This window comes from Apostichopus japonicus, chromosome 10 (genome assembly GCF_037975245.1).
Source record: "Apostichopus japonicus isolate 1M-3 chromosome 10, ASM3797524v1, whole genome shotgun sequence".
Lineage (NCBI taxonomy): Eukaryota > Metazoa > Echinodermata > Holothuroidea > Aspidochirotida > Stichopodidae > Apostichopus > Apostichopus japonicus.
Window position 1 is genome coordinate 12,499,813 of NC_092570.1, and position 16,434 is coordinate 12,516,246.

Genomic DNA, 16,434 nt, shown 5'->3' on the forward strand with positions numbered 1-16,434 from the left:
GAGTTTCATCCCTACAGCGATGAATGTTATGAATTTCGGACTATATGGTTATACCATACCATAACCATACCATGGTTATACCATAACCTGTGACAACCTGTTGGAATATAAAGCGAATGCAAGGCTTAATTTTCGGCTGAATGTTCTTTTGAATTTGCTGCTAACTTCATATTGGTGTCGTCTGCTGTTTGCAAGCACATGCTTAGCACCTTCTCGATCGTCCATATAGTACTAGACTGTAGTCAAAGATATTTCAAGGTGAACTTTGCTGTAGTAGATTTACAAGATACGTAACGACGACCGTACGCACTGCAAGCATTCTGCACAGTACTTCTGACGTCTGAAGCTTCTCGAGGTTGCAAAATTTACAGTTAGTTGCATGTTAAAGTTAGTTTTACTCTTGTTTGTTTTAGTGATATCGGTCTCTCCGTGTGGTATTGGGCCATCTTTTTAAACATTTCGTTTCCGCGAAGGCAATGCCTCTTTATGTTAATGAACAGGCCTGACCGTGGCCACACACTTGCATACGGGCTAACGTTGTATTCTAGGCTATGCCTAACTTAGGCCCTTGAGTTGAAGATTGATGTGTGCTATGCACCTCTGTTGGTGTCAATTCCCTCCTTTACCTAGTTCACGTAGTTCAAGAACTTACCTTGAATATACGTTATATAACCGCAGGGAACGCACTTTTTATATGTTTCATGTAAAGAAGTGAGTTAAAGGTATGCTGTATTGGCCTTAAATATGCTAGATATTCAAATATGGTCACCTTTGGTCAATATTCTTGAACTGTTTTTATTACAACCTTCGAGGAAATTGCCCTCACTTAGACATTCAACCATCTTGTGTGTTTCATAGAAATGTCTGAGAACAATTTGGAGAGTAAAGGCCTGCAAGAAAATACTTTTGAAAACTTCTAGCAATTATAGCATGTTATTATATGGGGCATATACAGACTACCTTTAAAGCTTGGATTGGAAGCAAGTGAGGCTTGCATTAGTTGTAATTCTTACTTTTCTACAGACAAGGAAGTTCTTTCAGACATTAAGAAGCTTTCACAGAAGTTTTATAGGGGTCCAGCTAATTCGCATACAAATTACTAGGACACTGACTCTCATCAGCACATCATAGTTCATACAAAATAGCCTGTATCTCATTAAAAGTCAATGCATGTTTCAATTATGGGTGTCAATCATGGGGGTCACATATGGGTCAATCACTCCCCTCCCCAACTTTCTGAAGGGTGGGAGACACAATATCAAATGTCCCTCCCCCTCAGGGTTAGTTACTAACACGTGTAGGCCTATCAGGTTCATACATCACTGAGGCTATCTGCTAAGCCAGCTGATAATGTATGTATTTTAGATCCTCCTGCAAGCAGGAACTCTCGAAGAAGCCTCATTGGCTTACGGAAGTCAGTCTCTTAGATTCATATTTGATGTCCATGATTATGAATTGTCAACAACTTTGTAACTGGACGACATACATTAATCTTGGAGTGACTCGAACTGGGGACCTTATGATTGGAAGGCACCGGCGTTAACCACTGAGCTAACACTCCTAATGAAAGCCTGTGCACAGCATTCTCTTATCTCCTGTCAATATATTATTTTTGGTTACTTGCCAAAAGCAGGCAAGTAACCTATGCATTAGAGTTGCGTGTGTGTATGTGTGCGTGTGTGTGCCTGTGTGTGCAATGTTGTGCATGTGATGCCCTAGCTTTTAATCACAATATCTCAAGAGAGGTGATATTTGCAAGTTCTCATATTTGGCATTTGGTTTATTATTATAAGCCAATTGGTACTAGAACACTATTGTTTTGGGTGGAGGTCATAGGTCATTTGGGGTCAGCAGAGGGCAAAATGTGAAAATCTAAAATAAATGCTATATCTCCAGGAACTGAACATCAAAAGGCGCTCTTGTATGCATTGTAGGATAACGTTATGTAGTGTAAAGTTTTTATACAATTTGGTGTAGGTCAGAGTTCATTTAAAGGGTGTGAAGACTCGTGCACAAAGAAACGTCTCATGCCGGTAATCTGACCGAGTTTGGAATGAGATGTAACAGAAGTGTTAGACACCACCATCGATCCCAGAAAATACACACACACACAGCTTGCTACCATCGGTAATTAGACACTAGTGAACAGTCAATACCCACAACACAGTGTACAAAGCAGCGATGGACATCTCAGGTCTAGATAAAAGATAACAAGGTATCATGTCTCATTACTGTCTGCATTTTGTAGTGACAAGAAGAAAACTTCACTTGCAAGTGACGGAAAGTTAACTCTTTCAGAGTGCGGCACATGGCTTGGGGCGAGTCTTCAATGCCTTTAAAGTCTAGAGTGGTCAAAACTTGAAATTCTTGTAGACATGATATCTCCAGATGGGAAACTTAGTTGCTCTCATATTTTGCATGTGGCTTTCCTATAATGAGTACCAGAACCCTATTGGTTTGGGTGGAGGTCAATGGTCATTTGGGGTCAGCAGAGGGCAAAATGTGAAAACCTTGTTTGGTTACTTGCCATAGGCAGGCAAGTAACCTATGCATTGAAGATTTATTGGCACTTGCAGTGTACACTAGGCACACACTCCTTCAGTTTCATCCGTGTTCAGTCATTTATATCCCCCCCCCCCCACCCACACTTTTCAATTGGGTTTGATGCCCCTGGTTCCAATGCACTGAAAGTCAATGCACCCCAATGATCTTCTATTGACAAAACCTTTTAGAATGGATTTTTCAAGAACTTTTAAATGGGGATTTTTAATTTTGAGCCAATTTGTAAAAATAGTAGATTGCAATGTTCACTGAAAGTATTCTCCATGTCTTATGGTTGCTGGTATTGGTGAATCAGGCAGTAAGTTGGCACCTCCATTGTGCACCTTGTCTGTTGTTTCTTCAAAGTTAGGGTCAAAATGGAGGACTTAGTAATATATTGACAAATGTTATGATGATGTTATAGAAAATGTCAGGCATCTAAAAGCGTTACGAAAACTTCTGTGAGTACTTAAGACGGGTTATTTGAGTTGTGAATGTAATGAAACATGAGATTCAGAATGGTTGGCACTGTCTGGTGCTTCCAACACTGTCAGAAAAGAGTTAATAAGACTTGAATGCTTTCTGTACTGTCAATTTATTGGAATAAAGCACAAATCATGACATTGTCAGAGAAAGCTCATGTGTATACATAATAGCAAACAATCATCACTCTGAATACCCACCATCTTCTTCCAAGGAAGTTCTTTTCCTCTTCTGTGCCAAAGAAGTTTGTCTCTGTTTGGAACCAAGAAAAACAAAACATGATTGATCATAGAGTAACACACTGTGAAATGTGGATTGTATTGGTTTTGCCTTCAAACATTACATGACATATTTGTAAGGCTTTCTTCATACTATGACATAGTACTTAAGCACTGGTCGTGCAACTGAAACAGTGAAAGTGGGAAACACATTCTCTTGATCCCAGATGACCTTTGACCTATGCCAAAGACGAAAGGGATCTACTTACATTGAGCGTTCAAAACCACATGTATGGAATCTGTCAATTTATTTTTTATTTGTTTTTGGGAAATTTGTCAGAACAAAATTTTAGCATTTCTTGCAATATCATGTTTTAGTCCTTCACACCTTTGGAACTCTTTTTAAAACCTTATATTACCGTTCAGCTGTATTAGTTTATATATTATATTATATATATTTTATTAGCTTTTTATGTCTATAGACATATTGCCAGCATAAAAATACTGAACCAGTGAACTGATTTAAGTGAACCATTAATTGTTGCTTAGATATGCTGTGAATATCAAAATCAAGTAAAACAACTTAATCTAGACAAAATGCAGTTAAATGAAGTTACAAATACACCCCAAGACACAGGTTACTCTTTATTTAGTATTTACTTCAAATGATATATCTTTTTTTTATTTTATAGCATTTTAATAATATATTTACAACATCAAGCATAATTTTTTGCTTAAAATATTTTAATAACATCATCAAAATGTTTTAAGAAGACATTTTGACGATGTTTTCAAAATGTTATCAAAATCATACTGTAGTATATAAGATTCTTTAACATGTTATTTTATTTTAATAACAGTTTAGTACACCGGACAAAAGTTTGGTGAAAACATTTTAATGACATTTTTAAAATGGTTTAATTCTTAATCAAAACATTTTGATTGTGTTATAATAATGTTATGACATTCTGAACAAAATCAGCAATATTTTGATCAAAATGAAAGGCTTTCCCCTGCAGGAAGCTGTGTTGAATTGAAGTTGCTTGATATTTTCCATTTTTTACGCTTTTTCGATGCCTTCCTCCAAATGTTTTCAAAACATTTTTACAACAATGTAGAAAATAATTTTTTAAATATGTTAGGAAAATGTTATTTACATGTTTTTATGTTTTAATATGATATCTACAAAATGTTATATAAACGATGTACAATAATATCTTGTAATAACATTTCTACGCCCTTCTCAAAATGTCATAGAAACGTTATATTTTTGCTGGGAAATGTGTTTGCTTTGACAGTATCATTTGAGCAAATGCTCAAATTGTACTGTCAAAGGGAACACATTTCTTAACTGTAACGATCTTAAATGCATGTAATTAATAATGACTGTATTTACATACATGCTAATATTCAAATTTGTAATATGACAAACTACTTGTGATCTGTACATGAAGAACTAGACTGTTACTTTGTTTGACCTTTGTTAGTCACACCCACATTACACATTAAAAGTGAGCTACTATTATGACACAAAGAGTTGTCATTTGATTGGTTGCCAGGAAAAATTATGATCAAACAGAATGGTGGTAAGAGAAACCATCACAAATCACACTCTTTCATTGGTTGTTGAGCAGACTGTTACTGCACTGGTTTTGCATTGAAATTGTTGAAAAAGGAACAGTTTTCCCCCTTACACCACAGTGTAAACTAGGAGTAAATTGCTTCTGGCTGCCTTATATTGGCTCAAACCATCTCAACCTTAAATTTTCATCTGTAGTGGAGGCTGGGCCTCATCCGTTGAACTGAATTTAATCATAATCTTCCCATCCATGTCCTTTTGTCAGGAATGGCTGACAAGTATTTTATCAGAAAAGCAGAGGTGAAGGATGCTGATGATATTCTGAGGCTGGTTAAAGAGCTTGCTGAGTATGAGAATATGCCTGAAGGACCACAGATAAGAGCACAAGGTAAGAATACATGAAATATCTACATGAAACTGTCTCAGATCTATTTGCATACAACCTAAAAATTTGTGGAACAGTACGTTAAAGCTGTTTTTCATTGATTTATGTGTCCGCAAAATTGAGATTTGATATGGGTATTAATCTCTAATTAAAGGTTTGTTCTGTTATGTAGATTGAATGAGAATGAGAAAGTGAAAACACAATGCAAGTAAACAAAGCATTAGAAATAGTTTAAAATAATTTAATTTATGTAGAAAATATTCATAGTTTCACTGATTTTAAAGCAAGAACTGATTGTGCCAGTAGTGCTGCTCTAGCTGGATATGTCTCGTCAGCCATCTTGCCTTTCTTTTAGTGGTATGTCAGTGTTGGTAATAGAGGGTGTCATTTTCAAGAAGGATCTGTTTTAAAAACCTAGTAAGGTCTCACAGTTGGCTTATTACAGTACCTCTGTGCTATCATTAGTACAGTAAGTATGGTGTCATTTTAATACATGCATGCCACTGAATTAACAAAGCTTCACTTTACTGATCTACAGCTACAGTAGCTGTGTTTCAGGCCATTGTCAAATAACCTTTAATGTCATTATTGAGGTGATGGAGCTGGGAGGGAGTGGGGAAGGGGAGGAAGGTTTGTAGGAGCGAGTGGTTTGTGGGCTGAGAGTATGTAGCTTTACTCTTAAAGAGTAAGACAATGAAATACAATAGGATGTGACATTTCTGTTCAAATGGTTTCTGCAGGATATTTTGGGTGGAAATTACTCAAATATTCCATCTGAGGGACACCTCTTTATCTCCATCGGGTACTGATAGATATCAACGTATTAAAGATTATGACATTGCAGAAAGTGCTTTTTGCTTTTGATGATAAGAAAAACCAATGCAGTAATGATGGCGTGTGTGTGTGTGTGTGCATGTGAGTGTATGTGATAGCTTGTTGGTAAACACAATATCTCAACAACAACAAGTGGAATCAATGTCATACTTGGTAGGTAGATGCCCCATGATATGTTAATGTGCCCTATTGTGTGTGGTCCCATCTCTTGAATATTAATGAGTGGGCGGGGGGGGGGCCTTACATGTCAACATTTTAATATCTCTTCAACGGTTTGTCCAATGTAACTACATGGTAAGTGCATGTTCTTTGCAAACAAATTTTACCTTATAAACATTCCTGAGTGGGTGGGGCTTATAGGAAATTGTCAAAAACAGATTGTAAACACGATATCTCAACAACCACAATTTCAATCAATGTGATACTTGTTATATAGATGCCCCATGATATGCAGATGTGCTCTATTGTTCTTGGTTCTCATCTCATTAATATTAATCAGTGGGTGGGGCTTAATGTAAATACAAGTATGTTGATTTTGGTATAAGCACATTTGCATGACGTCCACAACTTTATGTCATTATTTAAATATTAATTAAATTGCAAGAAATGGCTTTTAAGCACAAGACAAGAACAAAAAGGTTCCATGGTTTTCATCCTTAGCATATTAGGTTTGTCACACTACATTCATCCAATCAACCGTGTTGATTTTTGTGTGCATATCAGGAATATTAATCAGTGAACATAAACTTCTTCATCAGATATCTCTGAAATAGTACTGTATGTCTAATTTAGATTTATACATGTGCTTGGATAATACTGTATGCACCCTCTTATTCTGTTGTGTTTACAAACATAGCGCCCTGTTATTTCTGTTGTTACTTTGCATATAATTTCTGTTACGTGATATGTTTCGTTAGGGTTCATGAATGCCGGTTTCTGGGGTTGGGAACTTGGGCAAAGGTTCTCTGTTGAGTTATGTGGCACTTGCATTTTTGGTTTTTTTGAGACAACTTCTTTTCTTTATATATTTGTGTGCACTTTTGTTTGGTCGACCAGTTCACTTTAAGGTAAACTATACAGTATATTATTCTACTGTACTGTAATTTGTTTAAGTTTAAGCAAGTCCGACAGCAGCTCTTCAAGGTTACCGGATAGGGTGGGAAAGTTGGCGGGGGGGGGGGTTTAGTTACTAAGCTAATATTTATTGCAGGGGTTGTGGGCCACCTCTGTACAGGTAGTATAGTTGAGGTATCCCAGGTGGTTGTGTCCCAGTTCCTTCTGTTGGTTGGGTAGGGGGATATAGGTTCTGTGATTTCAGGGCGGGGTTTAGGCGGGTTTTCTGGGGTTTTTGGAGGCCTGATGTGGTAAAGTTTATTTTGCTAAGTTTTGATTCCTTTAATATAAACATTTAACTTGTGCATGTTTGTTTGGTCGACCAGTTGACTTTAAGGTAAACTATATATTATTCTACTGTACTGAATTTGTTTAAGTTTAAGCAAGTCCGACAGCTGCCCTTCAACGCTCCGGATAGGGTGGGAATGTTGGGGGGGGGGGGAGGATGCTTTACTAAGCTAAAGTTTTGCTGCCTTTAATATAAACATTTAATTTGAGGTTGAAAGTTCTGCCTCCAAAACTCACGTTGTCTCTTATATTTGTGTGTATGATTTAGTAAATTGTTAAGGTTGTCCTGACCGGAGTTAGGCCTTCAGCCATTCCGACACACTCACATGCCCTCCAGTCAACCTTACTAGTAACGGGGCTGGGCGTTACAAAACAATGTATGTAGATACATGCTTATGAGATCATAAACTTTGACCTCATTCACATTCATACATGCATCTATTTTTATACTCTGTCACTAAATAGACTTTGCTAACATGATAACTGATTCCTGGTATCTTCCTTTAAATATGTTGCTACATTACTCAGTGGATAATCCTGTTCACTTTGGTGTGGACAAGTTCATGAATATTAACATGCATGGCATACTGTACCACATGATGAAAATGTTTAGGGATCGGAACCACTCAATGTTGTTGTTTTTCTGGTTTATTTTACAGACTTGGCTAATAGTTTAACCAGTTGGTATGAATGTTTGTTGCTGATTCATCAACCTTCCAATGAAGCCACCCCTGTAACAGTGGGGTATACTCTCTATAGTTTCTGTTTTAGTACTTGGGTTGGAAGAATGACCTACATGGAGGATCTCTACGTCTGCCCAAAACACAGAGGTAAATAAAACCACCGACTCTCTTTATCTCTGTTTTGAGCTGTATGACATTTACAGTTAACTATCTAATTAATTGGTTTTGTTAATAATAAGGAAGTCATCTGTCTTTGTCAAATCCTATCAGGTAAGTAAAAATACATATTCCTTTGATGCTAAACAATGATGAAACTTTGTTATGAGGTTTCCTGAAATTACATGCAATTAGAGAATAGTTGAGACTAACTTGGTAACTTTTTAAGAATACACAGATGTTAGGCAGATGATGACAATTTTTGTAAAAGTTTTTGGACATCAGATGCAACAAGTTTCAAATTTATTTCACCAATTTTGGAATGTAGTGAAATCAGATTTAAATTATTCTGATCGTTCAATCCACATTAAAACTTTTGCTTCATTGCATTTCTTTTGATTCGTAATTATTAAATAGCATTCAACATATCCCACGATTTTTTGTGTATAACTTCTCAACCAATTTGTGAAGGAATTTTTAAGGCGCTTGTCATATCTGGCACACATAATTTGTAACAGTAGAAATGGACAGAACCTTACAGTGACTCATTGTCACTGTGGATGAAAATGCAAATTTAACCAACCTCTCTTACAAAGGAGATACTTGGTTTGATACATATGGTGTTTTCATTTGTGTGGGACTGGCAGAGAAAGTTAGAAAAATTCAATTAAGAAAACTAGTAGTTTGGCTGTTTGACTGAGACACTTGGTTTGATACATATGGTGTTTTCTAGGGTGGGACTGGCAGAGAAAGTTAGGGAAAGTTTAATTAAGAAAATAATGGTTTTGCTGTTTGACTTGGGAATGAACAGATATTAGTTTTTCTCTGGCGGAGGGAAGAGAGGAGAAATACTAGACTTTCAAAGAATTTGCAAGGAACCTTTTATTTCTTCATTTAACACCATTTGGAACATATTTGTTGGCTCATCTTGTGTTTTGGTCAAAACCATGATATTACAAATGGTAGAAATACCAGCTATTTGTTAGTCTTTCTGAAATTTGGGTAATGTATTACAGATGGATAAATGAGCACTGGTACCACAGGGAACTGACATTAGGGAGTAGGGCCAGGAGTACGGACATCAACCCACTCCCAAAGAAACTAACAGTTCTTGTAATAATTGTTACATTCTTTCTAATAACATTGAATTGTTTTCTTTGTTTAACAGGTCATGGACTTGGTTATAGTCTCATGCAGAGTGTTGCTAAGGTGAGGTCATTTGTAGGAAATAGGTTTGTGGTCACATTGTATGGATTACATCATTTTAACCTCATATTGTTACATTTTGAGGAGAGCAAATATATTTTGGGTAAGAACAGGCTTTGAACAAGAAACCTCAGGATTACAACACATGTAAGGGCCATAGCAAGTCAGGTATCATCCCTTAGTTGGCATTGACCTCTATATAACCTTTGCTCTGGTAAGGGGCAATAGCCAACTCATTTTTATACGAGACATCTTGAACTTTACGAGCTACCTACACAGATGAACTTTGAACTCTTGTGAATGCACAGTCAGCAGCTTACAGTGATATTGTTGTGATCCACATTCCTGCATCATAACAATGATTAATTACAAATGACTTGCATTATCAGGACAACTTGGTCACGGCAATAACATCAAGCACAAAGGATCCACTCAGCTCCGTAGATGTTAATAAACAGTTATGCAGATGATATAAACCACTGTTGTATCTAGTCCTTAATAGTGGAAGAAAATCTAACTGTCTATGGACAGCAACTGTAGGCAGAAATAGTATTCAAGTTATGACTGATTTTTGCAAAGTTCAATGAAAAGTAAGCAATTTGGGAGAACAACACCTCAAAGACTATAACTAGGCCATTTTGGTTGCTCCTATATTCTGGCCGTTAAAATGAATGAATAAAATAAATGATATGCAGTAAATATACAATAACTACGAGTCCCTGTGCGCAAATACTTTTGTAAGCTGTTTTCTTGCTATGCTGTACTGTATACTGCATAGCCCTAGTCTGTGATCTCTCGAGGCAGAAACTAATATAGTGAATGCATGTCATGCCCAACAAAATTATTGCAAAACAAATTTTCCAATCCTGATAACATTCGTAATGGCCCAATTGTATGTGAAAGCCCCATAAACCATTTCAATGTACATTGCCATTAGCCACTACTCCACAAATGATTCTTGTCGAAACATGACAACACAGCCTACTCTTTTACGATTTGTATACATATCATACTGTATGGTAGCCTATCTTTCTAACATAGTGAAACAATAATTCCAGCTATTGGAGTTTGAAATGAAATTTATGAACAATGAGTGCAGAGGATGGCACCATGTAGTGGAACTTTCCTAGCCATCTACAGCCAATAAAATGATCAGGATTGAAAAAAAAAAGAAGAACATTTTTAGCAAGAAAATGTTTACAACTGTTGTTGAGCCCCCTTGCAGATGAATACATTGCACTCAATATTTCTTTGACATTGGTTTTAACGAGAGTGCAGGAACAATGTCATTTTTTGTTTTTCTTATTTTCTAAAGCTTGTTTACAAATATAGTTACATGTAAACAGTGGACGCTAAAGATTTTTAAGACTTTTAGTCCTGGCTGAAACTAAAACAGGTTAAAAAGCTGACTTGCAAATCATACACACTTATCATTCTCCGTCATCGGTGATCGTAGACTATATTTTCAACTTTGCATACTTCAGGGGGCTTGCAGCGTGAACGAGGCTATCGTATTGGCAGGCAATGCACATATGCTAATGAGCAAGACTTCTTGGGAGCTATATTGTTATACTCTCTCGCGGATTACCTTGGTTCCCGAGATCTTGTACAAAACATTTGTGGGTCATTTTTAATTCCAAGTTGAAGGCAAAAGGCATCTATGCAATGGTAATGGTGTGTGTGCGTGTGTGACTTCCTAGCTCATAAAACACGGTTAATAACCAGGCATTACTTGCATGGAAAAGAAACTTGGTATGTAAATTCCCCTTAGTAAATTCTTGGCTGCTTTCGTTATTGAGAGTGGTCAAAGGTCAGTTGAGGTCAGTGGTCAAGATATAAAAAGTTTGTATAGGAGCGTACTGAACATCTGTAGTGTTGTCCCCCCTTCATGAGCATAATTTTTCAGTTGTGTTACTAGAGGTCGAAGGTCATTTGAGGTCAATGATGTCAAAGTCTGAAATCATTGTATACACGTACAGGGAGTAAAATAACTCCCACGTCAGGGATTAAAATAACTAATTTAATTGGAAGAGCTTGAAATCCCTGTGAGAAGGATGTAAACACTGTAAAATAATTGTAAGATTTTTAAATCAGTTAGCACATCACGTCATGGAAAGCTCAGTAGAAATGTTACATTCTGGTTGTTTTTACTGCCATGGCTATTATTCCTGATGCTGGACTCTTCCTAACAATGAGCATATCTCCTTCTATCTACAGTTATCTCATGAGAAGGGTTGCAGGAGATTACGATGGGCTGTCCTTGGTTGGAACCAATTAGCTAAGAAATTATACAGCAAGATAAATGCAGAAAATGTATCACTTACTTATAACTGGGAAATGATGCATTTAGAGGGTGAAGACTTTTCAAAATTTGCCCAGGAAAAGTCAATCATCCCTGTAGTGAGTTAGCCAAACAGGCAAACACTGTTGAAGTTGATCTGAAACGGCTGGTTATTCAATGGAAAATATTATTAACTGATGGACTTACAGCAGGACGGATAGACCAATTGAAATATTAGATCGATGCATGGATTCCTGTAAGACTGGATGAAGAAACAAAGGTATCACAACATTGCAAACCAATGACCAGTCTTACATTGAGGGGGGGGGGGGGGGCAGCTACCCACTTCTTTTGAAGTGAGAACAGAAGTTCATTTCAGGTCCCTTCACTCTTCTAACTAGAGGTGCACTCTATGGAATTGCAGGATTGTTTAATTTAGCAAAATAGCTCCGTGCAGTTAGATTAGAATAGCTTTTACTGCCATGGTGCCTACTACATAATAAACAACACTTCCATAGATGATCTACCTACTTAAGAAGTATTACTACCAGTTATTGCACACAACTATGTACAACAGAATCAGGTTCAGTTTTGTACAGAGCACTGTTACTATGTAGTATTGGCTGGATTTGGTGTTAGGTAGAACATGTTTCTTCAAACCAGTAACGTTTGATTAAACTAGACTCACAGTTGGAGAACTATAAAACATATTCCAACCGTTATGCAATGCTGGGTTTTACTGGTCAAGATGTATTACGTTGTTACTATTTTTGGCAAGTATGCTACAGTTATCATGTCACATACGTGCATTCAGCCAAGTAATGCTAACTTTAACATCACCAAACTTGCTAGAACATTTTATCTTGTACATCAATGATGTTCTGTTTCTGGAATAAAGTTAAAACAAGCCTAAGCTATATTCACCCTATGGTTTATACCTTCATCAATGGTGATTTGTGACTTTACACTGTGCAGAAAAGTCGTGAAATTTCCGATGTATTTTTTTATTAAACCTTTTAAACAAACGAGATCTGTGTCATCATGTTGATCTGACACTCTTCCTTGTTCCTTGAGGGTTTAAATTTAAAGGGATAGTCTGGTGGCACACAACGAGGCACCTGTATGGAAAAGAAAAGTATTTCACGTTTTTTTTTTAAACCGCATCTCAACATCTTTGTCCCTAACTCAAGATATGGTTGATTGAATGCGACCTGTTTTGTCTGGCTAGACACTCGATTCTTCTCTAGAGTGGATCACAGTAAAGGTGGTATTTGGTATGTAATGTAACAGCGTCAAACGTTCTTCAAAGATTTGTCTTTTCTGTAATAAACGACTTGCTGATTTATACTTGAAATCTAATACATTTTGTCTGTTTCCAATTAAAAGCTTTCATGATTTTCAGTATTTAGGATTCGAATATTTCGTCTGTGAATGAGTGGGTTAAATCACAGTATAGGTGGTATTTGGTATGTAATGTAACAGCGTCAAACCATCTTCAAAGATTTGTATTTGTAATAAAAAAAATTTTGTAGGCTAATAAACGACTTGCTGATTTATACTTGAAATCTAATACATTTTGTCTGTTTCCTATTAAAAGCTTTCATGATTTTCTTTATTTAGGATTCGAATATTTCTTCTGTGAATGAGTGAGTTAAATCACAGTAAAGGTGGTATTTGGTATGTAATGTAACAGCGTCAAACCATCTTCAAAGATTTGTATTTTCTGTAATAAACGGCTTGCTGATTTTTACTTGAAATCTGATACCTTGTTTCTGTTTCCTATTAAAAGCTTTCATGATTTTCTTTATTTAGGATTCGAATATTTCGTCTGTGAATGAGTGAGCTAAATATTATAAAGAAAGTTAAAGCATTTTCACATCAATTACCGTGCATGATGATAACATTCTACTCCATAAATTGGGGGTTTATTTCGGCTTCTCCGGGGTCGCTTTGAGTTGGTTTAGAATGGATCCTACATGGAAAGTCGATCACAATTTATCCAAGTTTCACGCAATAGGTCTAATACTCATGATCTCCACCATGGGGTACCTCAAGGGTCAATTCTCGGTCCTGTTCTGTTTGCTCTATATACCTCTACGCTAGGAAACATCAGTTCTTATGATATTACCAATATGTTGTATGCTGATGATACACAACTTTATTAGCTGTATCTAAGATGGAGTCATGCATTCAGGAAGTCAGGCTATGGATGTCAATAACTATCTTAAGGTAAACGATGATAAAACTGAGGTAATTGTTTTCCGAAGTAGGTCTAATGATGTATTGGGATCAAATCAGGTTCCTTTGAGAATTGGTGACAAGGTCATTACTCTGTTCCGGTAGTCCGCAATCTCGGTGTGTATATGGACACTCACCTTGCTATGGATCTGCATTTCAAACACATATGTAAGTCAACAATGTTTCATATTAGATGGGTGGGGCAACTTTGGAAATATCTCGATAGGCCTGCGACTGAGAAACTGAGAAACTATATTTTCAAATTGCTCCTGTTCGTACAGTGTATGGCAGTGGCGTAGGAAGGTACTTTTGAGTGGGGGGGGGGGGGCTGAAGACTGATGGCCGGCCTGGGGGAGGGGTCTAAGGGGAGGGGTGTACCCCTCCCCTTTGGAATTTTTTGCATTTCCAGGTGGCCTCAGATGCAATTTGGTGCAATATAGCACACTTCAACACCCACTCCATTTTGTAAACTTAATTTTGTATTTTTTACCTGGCCTTAGATGCAATTTGGTGCTCCAAATGAGATTTTTTTTCTCATTTGGAAATGAAAAAGGGGTTTTCTGACTTGCGAAGCGGGGGGGGGGGGCGGAATGATACTTCCGCCCCTCCACATTTTTCACTGGGGGGCTGGCGCCCCCAGCCCCCCCCCCGGTTCCTACGCCCTTGGTGTATGGCCAGTTATAATGAAACTTCGTCACAACGTTCCTCGGGATGAGGGTTATGAGGGGTTTTCGGAAAATTGAGGTCAAATGTCATTTAGGGGGTCATCAGGGGTCATTCTTTGTAATATTTTCAAATATCTCAATCTCATCAAGATTTTGATGGATCATATTCAAAGTTGAACTGATGATTGTTGGATTGTGTATGAATAAGATGATGCCTAATAATTTTTGGTCAAAAGTTAATTAATTACAATTAATCCCCATTGTTTAAAAAAATCTGAGCCTTCACCTTTTGCCAAAGCTCCTTTAATTTGTCTCCCAGTCTCTGCAGTGTTTGTTTACATTTGTGGTTAAGCTCTGCATAGGCTGTTAGTGGAATTAAAGCAGGACTGGGAGTTGTTATTAACTGTTGAACTGTAAGCATGAGAGCCCTATAGCCAATCAGCACTTGCCGATTCTTAGAAGTCTTTGAGCCTGAGGTATGTAGGCAGCCGGCCAAAATTTAGGCAAGGAGTGCTTTAGTATGGAACGCGAAAAGGGCAACCATATTTCGTTGTCTAAACTAAGTTTGTTGCAGTCTAAACTAAAGTTGTTGCTGCTGTTTTACCACGTTGTTGCTCAAACTCACGTTGTTATTTTAACTTCCGTTGTCTAAACATACGTCGTTGTCTAAACTTACGTTGTTGCTATCGGCGCTGTTCAAAATTGCTCAACCGCGTAATGTAAACCAGAATGCAAAATGCATTGAGGTTTCGATGACTTCAGTACACTAGAAAGGTGTTAGTATAAGCAGAACTAGCTGTTACTATAGAAATGGCCCGAACCACCATTTTGATACATTAAATAAACACAGGTCAGTCTACTGTACGTGGCTATACACACCTGCACCAAAAACAATAGGGGTCTTGGAGGTCCAAGTCCATTTGGAGTCACCAAACGCAAACTTGTGGAAACCTTGTTTTATAAGCTACCGTATCTCCCACAGCCAGCCTATCAGATAACATGTGCGTTAGTACAACTCATACGAATAGGAGGCTGCACGGTAAACAACTTTTAAAATGTTATATTGTTATACTTATAGGATATGCATATACGCTGTGAATGTCGGAAATCAAGTACAACGTCGAGTGTCTAGACAAAGTACCAGCATAAAAATACTGCACTTTTAAACTGATTTCATTGAGCCCCTCCGACAATGTGTAGAGATAATATGGGAATGTCGGTAATCAAGGAAAACGAGTGTCGAGACAAAATGCCAGCATAAAATACTATACATAAAATTGAATTATTGAACCATTACATGTCTGGATATGTTGTGAATGTCGGCAATCAAGTAAAACGAATGACAGTAATATTACTAAAGACAAATGTTTTCGTCCCGATCGAACACCAATTGCGTTTATTATATGACCTATACTTTTACTAGTGTTTATAGTTGAGAAGATGCGATCTTATCACTGCCTGTACTTTGTGAATGCTCTACACAATATATATATATATATGGCGGATGCCATCCAGTGCCCTAGCTTCGCTGTTTTACAAGGGCGGCCGTCCGGCCTTCATTTCGCCTGCCCTGCCACTCTTTCCTCCTCTCCAACTCCGTATATAGTACCTCGATGCTTTGACCTGCAGCGATTTCACCAGCTACCCCAACTCTTCAAATATCCCCGCAAATGTAGTGTGCATATCTCGCTAAATTCCACGCAATTTGTATTAGGCCTGTTCTTCGGAGTTTCAACTGCACATGCGCAAATCCTGAAAATTTGT

At 37.4% G+C, this 16,434-nt stretch overlaps 2 protein-coding genes across 3 annotated transcripts in view; both read left to right on the forward strand.

Moving 5' to 3' along the window:
- The first annotated feature begins 247 nt into the window (after positions 1-247).
- LOC139974983 (thialysine N-epsilon-acetyltransferase-like) lies at positions 248-13,478 on the forward strand. 2 transcript variants are annotated; one of them, XM_071982560.1, is made up of 5 exons: positions 248-387; positions 5,087-5,209; positions 8,101-8,271; positions 9,449-9,489; positions 11,704-13,478. In XM_071982560.1, exons 2-5 carry the CDS (start codon positions 5,089-5,091, stop codon positions 11,893-11,895), a joined length of 525 nt encoding a protein of 174 aa, XP_071838661.1. In that variant the 5' UTR covers positions 248-387; positions 5,087-5,088; the 3' UTR covers positions 11,896-13,478. The 2 variants fall into 2 exon arrangements, with proteins under 2 accessions (XP_071838661.1, XP_071838662.1); XM_071982561.1 differs by lacking the exon at positions 248-387 and adding an exon at positions 456-722.
- The window catches only part of LOC139974982 (thialysine N-epsilon-acetyltransferase-like), a 35,527-nt gene continuing 19,359 nt past the window's right edge, over positions 267-16,434 (forward strand). The window contains exon 1 of the mRNA XM_071982559.1: positions 267-370. The gene's annotated coding sequence lies outside the window, so the exon portion shown is untranslated. The remainder of the gene's footprint in view (positions 371-16,434) is intronic.

What these genes read in the sequence shown, in the direction of transcription:
- LOC139974983 (XM_071982560.1), top strand. Translation starts at nt 5,089, where the DNA reads ATGGCTGACAAGTATTTTATCAGAAAAGCAGAGGTGAAGGATGCTGAT. An exon ending in ACCACAGATAAGAGCACAAG is followed by an intron (nt 5,210 to 8,100) that starts GTAAGAATACAT and finishes TTTATTTTACAG; the next exon opens with ACTTGGCTAATAGTTTAACC. An exon ending in TCATGCAGAGTGTTGCTAAG is followed by an intron (nt 9,490 to 11,703) that starts GTGAGGTCATTT and finishes TTCTATCTACAG; the next exon opens with TTATCTCATGAGAAGGGTTG.